General features: G+C 42.1%; 1 protein-coding gene across 1 annotated transcript in view; it reads right to left on the bottom strand.

The window, feature by feature from the left end:
- Nucleotides 1-4,646: 4,646 nt before the first annotated feature.
- The window catches only part of LOC140481673 (stromelysin-1-like), a 37,215-nt gene continuing 32,938 nt past the window's right edge, over nucleotides 4,647-8,923 (bottom strand). The window contains exon 10 of the mRNA XM_072578227.1: nucleotides 4,647-4,832. Coding sequence (XP_072434328.1) covers nucleotides 4,735-4,832 — 98 coding nt within the window. The 3' untranslated portion in view covers nucleotides 4,647-4,734. The remainder of the gene's footprint in view (nucleotides 4,833-8,923) is intronic.

Genomic DNA, 8,923 nt, shown 5'->3' with positions numbered 1-8,923 from the left:
ATGGGGAGAATACACTGCATGTCCCTCAACCAAATGGCCATGTCTGAAAATGATCTTAGCAAGATCAAGTGGGACTACGGTCAGTTTGGAGGTATCTGACAGTCAGTCAAGGAGGTCTGACTGATTTCAGTCAAGGGGGAATGGCCATGTTCAATCCTGCACATAAAATGTAATCAGTCCGGGATTACAGCTACGTCAGTCAAGGGGTTGGTGAGACATTAATCCAGGAGCTGGGTCGATTTTTCCTGCAATGAGACAATGGTTGGGTGTTGAGGTGGGGTAGGACAGGGTGGGCAGAGAGGTGTAGGGCAATTTTATTTGGTGGATGAGAGAGTGGTTAGTGATGATTCAGGGAGGGGAGACATGACAAGGTGACCCCAGTGAGTGAGTATGAAGCACAGAAGACGGGGTGGGTTGGTAGGATGAGGTGGGCAAGAGACTGTTGAGTGGGCATGATATATACAATACTGAGAGTTGCCATCCATGAGTATTGGTGAGAGAAGTGTTCTGAAAGCTAAGACTTCCAAATAAATCTGTTGGAGTATAACCTAGTGTTGTGTGATTTTTAACTATTGGTGAGACGTATGTGCCAATGCAGAGTTAGACTGAGCGGGTGTCCTGTGTGTGTGAGTTACTGGAGAGAAGAGCTTGTCACATACACTTGCAGAGCTCAGAAGATCATTAACCTCCTTCCAGCACAGATGTGTACTGTGCTGCACCTCGGTCACTGTTCTGACATGGGCTGTGAACTCAATCGAGTCTGCTGACATCATCTCCTTAACTGGTTGGCAGGGTAGAGCAATGCCGGCCTCCACTAGCATCGTCACAACGAACTGAGGAACTATCTTGTGTTTTCCCTTTGGGTAATGGTACAGGACCAGTGTGAAGGGCAGGTGTGCAGTTGGGCTTTAAATTGTTAAAGGATGGCGGACAGTTTGTGTTTCCCCTCTGAGGGATAATGCTTATAATTGCTTTATCAATCTATTAAGATGCTACTAAGTGTCAACTTAACACTATCCTGCAACTGTAATTCAGTTATTGTCAGAAATTTATGGAGGCCCAGACTCTTTTATTTCTATTCATGGCATGATGTTTGTCTCAGACATTGAAGACATTTGCACTCAGCATCCTCAATTCTGCTCATTCCGGTGAGAGAATGGAGGATGAATTTTATGAGGGACACTTGGACTCTGAAGTTAGGGGAGAAATGTTGATCCCCAGCCTGAAGTTGCTGGCAGTGGAAACAACTCAGCTGGATTTTCTGAGGCATGACAATCTCATGCAGACTGCCATCCTGCTCCTTTTCTACACCGTGACACAGCTCCGCATTTCTGACTGGAGATTCCAATCAGTACTTCCTCAGAAATGCAGAGCTGTAAGTCCATTCTGGCCATTCCCTCACACTGTGGAACTGTCGAGGAGGACAAAGAGCAGTCTCTTTTCACAGCCGTCAGTTGCTGTCTTCTGAAATGCAAATGTCCAGAATCACAGACAGTCACTTTGATAGCTGCTGTCTAAAGGCAAGTAAATAAGGTAAGTGTGAGATTCAGATGATGGGAAATTGAGGTGGTAGGAGGTAGAGCACCAGGATGAAGGGTGCCATGTTAGCATGGTGCCAGTGTGTAGGGTTCCAGGGAATAAGGCATTCTGGGAAGTGGTGAAATATTTAAGGTAGTTTGTGATGGATAGGAGGTTTCAGGTCTGATCCTCGATGAGGAAGGGTGACATGTCAGGTCCTGGAGTGGGCATGATGGGGGAAAACATTGAGTGCTAGGGGCAGGAAGAGATGGGGGGTAATGAGATCTGGGGCAGGCAGGGGTCAGGTCAAGGGAATGAGGGAGACAAGTTTGAGTCTGGTAATGTTAGGTCCAGAGTGGGGCAAGGGAGGGGTTTGGGTCTGATGATAGAGTATAGATGTTAGGTCCAAAGTAATAAAGTCACATCCATCCATGACAAAACTGCACCATAATTCTGGAGATAAAGCCCCATCTTGTCAGAGAGTGTACTCTCCATTGTGTGGTGTGGTACTATCACTGTGCTAAGGTTTCAAATAGATCCAGCAATGCAAAACTGGGCTTCCAGGAGGTGCTGCAGCAGTTGAATTGTAATCAAATACAATCTGTAACCTCATGGCTTGACATATCCCCATTCTCCCATTACCATCAATTTGAGGAATTAACCTGGTTAATGAAGAGTGTAGGAAAGCATATTTGAAACAGCCCCAGATATATATAAAAATATAGTGTAAACCTGGTGAAATTACAACAGGGAACTACTTGCATGCCAAGCAGCAGAAGTCCCATGCCATAGATAATCATATGTCAATCCACAGCCGACAGATCACATTTAGAGTACACAAGTAGGAGGCTGGAAGAATGCAGCAAGTCAGGCAGCATCAGGAGGTGGAGAAGCCAAGGTTTCGGGTGTAACCTTTCTTCAGGATTCATCTTCTGCCTGGGCAGCCTACAGTCTGGAGGACTCAACATTGAGTTCTCCAATTTCAAATATCCTCCTTTCCCATCCCCTAACTTCATTTCTAGCCCCTCCCCTCTCCCATTTCTCTGACTGACCCTTCCTTCCAGTCAAGGCTGACAGATCATGTTTAAGTTCTGTCACATCCAGTTGTGATCGTGGTGGCCAATTAAAAATCTAACAGGCAGAGAAGACTCCACGAATATCTTCATCCTCAATAACGAGGAGTCCACTCTATTGATTGCAAAGAAACAGGGTTAAAACATTTCCTTCCATCTTCGATCAGAAATGCCTTCAACCAATTCAATTCTCTCCATGTGATATTGAGAATTTGCTGAAGACCCTGAAAACAGCAAAGGTGTTTGGAGCCTGACACCATTTTGGTGATAGTACTTGGTGTGTTTTTGGATTACATCTATGGTAACATGGTAACCATTGTGGTTGAGTTCTCTGGAGCCATTTAAGATATCTTGGGTAGTTTCACTGCCACCAATCCTTCTTCATGATATTAGTCTAAGTTACTGATGCCATTTGGGGAAGGATAAGCACATGTCTTGCAGAAGAGAGATTTGGTCTTCAGGATGTTTTATTATATGGTATTTAATACCTAGTTACATTACAATTGAGTAACACAAGAGTCCTTTGTAAGATTTCAAGCTAGATTTATAAGTAAGTATGCGTTATTGTCAGTTGCATAGACTTACAACTGGAATTGCGACAACTGAACTGGTAACACACACTAGTTAGCATCTCCCAGGAACAGTCCTTTATATTGTTCTCGGAGGTCAATCGTCTCAGTCCCAGGGCATAAATGCAGGAATACCTCTACAGTAGGAATTTTCTAATTCATCTGTTCAGAGATGTTATGACACACCTCAGGAACAAGTAAGACTTGAACCTGGTCCTCCTGGCTCAGCGGGAGGGACACCACCACTGTGTCACAAGACCCCTCAGTTCTTTATGAAACACCCTAAATCTAACCATCTTAAGCTGCTTTATCAATGATCTTCCCTTCACTAAAAGGTTAGGAGAGGAAATGTTCACTGATGATTGTACAATTTTCTTCACCATTCATGAACCCTCAGATACCGAATCAACCTGTATTTCAATAGGTGAAAGATCAGACAACATTCAGGCTTGGGCTGACAAGTGGCAAATTACACTCACACCACAGAACTGTCAGACAATCACTATCTCTAAGAAGAGGCATTCTAATCATCTTTCCTCAACGTATAATGCCATTAACATTTCTCATTATCAGCATCCTGGGAATTACCATTGACAGGAACCTGAACCAGATCAGTTATATAAACGACAGTGGCTACAAGAATGGGTAACTCTTCTCTTACTTTCACAATGCCTGTCCACCATCTACAATGGAGAAAGTGAGGTCTGCAAATGCTGGAGATCAGAGTCGAGTGTGTTGCTGGAAAAGCACAGCAGGTCAGGCAGCATCCGAGGAGCAGGAGAATCGACGTTTCGGGTCAGATGAAGGGCTCCGGCCCGAATCGTCAATTTTCCTCGGATGCTGCCTGACCTGCTGTGCTTTTCCAGCACCACTCTCGACAACGTCTACAATGCACAAGTTAAATGTCTTATGGAATTTTCTCCACCAGCTGAATGGGAGCAGCTCCAATAATACACAAGGAGCTTGAAACAATCCAGGACAAAGCAGTCCACTTGATTAGCACCACGTCCACCATGTTCATTATTCATTGCTTCCACCAGGGATGCATAATGCAGCAGTATCTACCACACATAAGATGCATGATAATAATGCAGCCAGCACCTTAAACAGCAGCTCAGCCATTTAGAAGGACAAGGACAGCAGATAAATGGGAACACCAACACCTGCAAATTCCCCTCCAAATCATTTACCACCCTGATTTGGAAATTTATTGCCGTTGCTTTAATGTCCCTGGATCAAAATCCTGGAACTATTCTAATCTGGTTTCATTGTAATTATGTGAAGATGACACACAAGCATTTGCTGCAAATTGAGGTGACAAAGACGACCATACACGTTGAGATATTTTAATGCTTAATTGTCGTATTGACATTCTCATTACAAGTTTGAACAATTAAATCAGCTGATTAATTAATTTCAAATTAAATGCAACAATTGTATTGTGAAAGAGTTAGTAATTAAGCTTCATTGAGCTAATTTTGCCTTATATCTATAATCATATATCCATCCTCTGTAAGTAACATTCTCCAGTGTTGGAGTGCACTACCCAGCAGTCTGGTAGAAAAGCATGTCAGTTATTCACAGTTTAGCCATGGTTGTGGTTCAAATTGCTCGATCAAGCGCCTTCCCCTGAACATGAACACAGAAGATCCACTTATGAGGTAAAATCTCCCTGTCAAATGGAAAAGAAATGTAAATATTATTTGCTTAAAACATGGGAACTACATTTCATTGTGAGGTTCATCATTGTTGTGTTATAACTCTGGCAGGTGACCAGGAGAACTCCCTTCCTAACAGGTTTATTTGGAAGCATGAGCTTTTGGAGTGCTGCTCCTTCAACAGGTGTTTGTGTGATCTTTAACTTTGTGCACCCCAATCCAACACCGGCACCTCCAAATCATCCCTCCCCAACAGTGTTGTGAATCTACCTACACCAAATGGACTGTAGCAATTCAAGAAATCAGATCCTCACCGTCACCTTCTCAAGGGCAGCTAGAGCTGGGCAATAAATGGTGGCCGAGCCAGTGACACCCACATTCATGAATGAATAAAACAGAGAAAACCTTCAAAATAAACAGATGCCAAATTCCAGCTGATCTGGGAGTTTACATTTGTTCTTGTAATTGGCACAACATCTTTCTGTAATGTTTCATATCATGTAATGATAGTGGAAGAGCTACAGCAGGAGACAGGAACATCAGTGTTGGGAGCTCCTGCATTCCTAGCCCAGAAGAGATTGGAGTAAGCCCTGATACTAATTTTCTAACAGATGACATGCATTCATGAACAAGATGGCGCAAATAGAGCCAATGATCATTGCCAGGCTAGGAAAGTAGTTTAAGACCAGAAGACAAAGTAGCTTGTTTCAAAGTTCTGGACGGGCTTTCTTGAGGACTAAAAATGGGAATCCATTGGTCATTGACCTGCATTCCTTTCCTCAATCCCAGTTGTGGTTAGATTCAGTGTCTTGACAAACTGGGGACAGACAACACTGGCGATGCTCGTGTAGGATGCCACCATGACCCATGTTAGTTTTTACTGTGACCCTGTAAAATACACTAAAGTAAAATACACCAAAGTCAGTGCTAGAGAGCACCAGTGACCACACTCTCACATTAAGGACCAGATTGTGCCAGTAGATATTTGGAGTCATATTTTCTTGAATTTACAAGTTGGACAGATAATATAACTGCTAATCAGCCAAGCTCATAAGCAAAGTAAAAAATATAGAGATTTTTGTCTTGGAACAATATTGTTTTTCGAATTTGAAATGAAAGTACAAGAAGTTACAAAAAAAATACAGTTAAGTATTTGTGTGGGAAGTTACAGCTTTGCCTTGGGCCTAGCACTCTCACTTGTGAATCACATGATTAATGTTTGCATTTCTGTTTCAGAGCACCATTGAGGGAATTCAACTCCCACCATGAATACAATGGGTTGGATTTTGCTGGGGAGAAAGTGGACCTGCCTACTAATTGGAAAACTAAGAACAACTCTGTTTCAGTCAATTGGTTAAACACAACACAATTATGTGGCATTCTAGCTGTTAATAAACTCTGTTTGGGGCTTCTATCCTATTAAGTGATGATATAGCACCTCCAAGAACCACTGGCAAATCAAATGGCTGAAAGTTTCACAGTCTTATGGCTGTGGGGAGGCACTGGCTTCACGATATTATTGTTAGCTATTACTCCAGCAACCCAGGCAATATTCTGGGGACTTGGGTTTGAATCCAACCATGGCAAATAGTGAAGTTTGCATTAACAAAAAAATCTGGAATAAAGAGTTTAATGATGGCCATCAATCCATTGGTGATTGTCAGAAATAGCTGCATGGTTCACTAATGCACTTTAGGGAAGGAAACTGCCATCCTTACCTGGTCTGGCATATCCAAGTTGACTTTTAACTGCCCTCTGGGCAATTAGGGATGGGTAATAAACGTTGGCCTAACGAGTGATGCACACATTCCTTGAGAATAAAAAAAATCAGCAGTGCAACAGTGAGCATTGCTGTGTTGAGGGCTGTACATCAAACACTCACTACATTAGGAGCATTTCAAATAGTAGCATTTGCCACCTTGAGCTAGCTGCTCCATTCAGTAAGATCATGGCCGAATCCACATTCCCATCTATCGCGCTAACATTTGACTCACTTATGTAACAAAAATCTATAAAGGTCTGCACTTAAAATATTGCAAAATCCCCTCCTCCACTATATTGTTGAGCAGAGTTCCAATGTTGCACAATACTCTGAGGGAAAAATAATTCTCCAAATCTCCGTCTTAAATGGGAACTTCTAATTTTAAATCTGTATTCCCAAGTTCTGGACTCACTTCTTTCTGCATTTAACTTGTCAGGACTATTCAATGTCTTACATACCTCAACCAAGATCCCCCACCCCCATAGTTTGAATCTCCAATGGAAACCAGCCCAGTTTGTCCAAACATGTCTTATAAGACAAGACACTCATCACAGATATTAAGCTAGTAAACGTCCTCTAAACCCCCAATACATTGACATCCTTCCTTAAATAAGGAGATTAAAACTGCACACAATATTGCAGACCAACTCAGAGAACACTGGAGAAATTCGGTAGGTTTGGCAACATCCATGGAGAGAGGAACAGAGTTAACATTTCAAATCCATTATGACTCTTCTACAGAGCTCAGTTACTGGTAACTTAGTTCTAAGATACAGTTAAATGGATTTCTCCACTGTGGAGTTCTGATTTGCTTTTTAAAAGAGAGATAGAGAATCATCTGGACCAGCAAGTTAAACCAGCCTTTCCAAGACGATATGTCACTGAAGTTAAATGACTAGCAAGCTACCTGGAGAGAAAGTTAGTGGAGTATTTAATAAATGAAACTTGTTTGACCACTAAAAAGAAGATGACCAGGAACCACAAGAAGATTGAGTTCAGAAGAACAAGACCCATTTCAGCGGTAGGACAGATTTGTTGAGTTTTAAGGAAGATTTTCAGATCATCAATGAGTAAAAGAAGTCTAAGGCTATTTTACCAGCCTCAAAGTGGTCAAAGCCAGTGAGGTGACCTCCTTGTCCATCTTGGAGAGATACAGTAATGGAATGAATACTGTATCCAATTCTCGTTTCCCTGTTATCAAAAGAATATTATTAAGTTGGAGAGGGTTCAGAAGAGGTTTACCAGGATGATGCCAGGAATGGAGGTTTGCACTGGTTACTCCAAAGGGTCTGTTTCCATGCTGTATGTCTCTATGACTATGAGGCTGGAAGTGTATGAGGTTTTCATTGGAGTGTAGGAGGTTGAAAAGTGCCTGGGTAGAGGTTTATAAAATCATCAGGTGTATAGATTAGATGAATATAAGGTGTCTTTTCCCTGGGGTGGGGGATTTCAAGACTAAGGGGTATATTTTTAAGGTGGGAGGAGTAAGATTAAAAAAAACATGTGGGGCAATTTTTTGACACAGACGGTGGTTTGAGTGAGGAATGAAGTTCCAGAGGAAGTGGTGGATGTGGGTACAACTATAACATTTAAAAGACATATAGATTAGTAAATGGATAAGGAATGTTTGAAGGGCTATGGGCCTAGTTAATTTTGGGATTATGGTCAGCATGGACTGGTTGTACTGTAGGGTTGTTTCTCTGCAGTATGACTCTATGTTTCTAATAAAGTTATGTCCTTTTATTAAAGTACATTACATGTTTGATTATGCGTGCTTTGCCTGACAACCAGAGTGACTGGGTTGTAAAAATTCAACGTATAGTCCAACAAACCAGGAGGACATCGTTCTTTACTTGTGTGGAAAGTTTTACTCTGGAATCTGGCTGGTCTTTGTTACCCATCTGTTGGAATTAATGACAATATGAGGTCATTCCCACACTAAAGGCTGCCTGCACAGGGATGGCTGAATAGATTAGCCTCTGAGTTGCTTCTGGAGTACCTGGCTCGAATGCTACAAGGTGCTGGAGTACACTGTATCTTGTACACTGCTGGAGTATGTACCAGTCTACTCAACAGTTTACGGCCCTAACAATATGATTTTGAATAAACCTGTTGGACGATAACCTGGTGTCATGTGACTTCTGACCCTAACAGTGTGAGTAGCGTTGTAAGGTTGACAGCCACACACAAGATTGGGTGTTAGACATCTCCTTCAGATACCTCATGTTCAATTAATATCTGTCACATCATTACACTTACCAATGAAGCACTACTTAAATTACAGGACTGCTGCCTCTCATATTCCGATTCAGCTTCAAAAGAAACTGCATTTTTTATCTCCTC

Source organism: Chiloscyllium punctatum, chromosome 9, assembly GCF_047496795.1.
Source record: "Chiloscyllium punctatum isolate Juve2018m chromosome 9, sChiPun1.3, whole genome shotgun sequence".
Lineage (NCBI taxonomy): Eukaryota > Metazoa > Chordata > Chondrichthyes > Orectolobiformes > Hemiscylliidae > Chiloscyllium > Chiloscyllium punctatum.
Note: the sequence above shows the minus strand (reverse complement) of the source record. Positions and strands in the feature narration are given on the sequence as shown.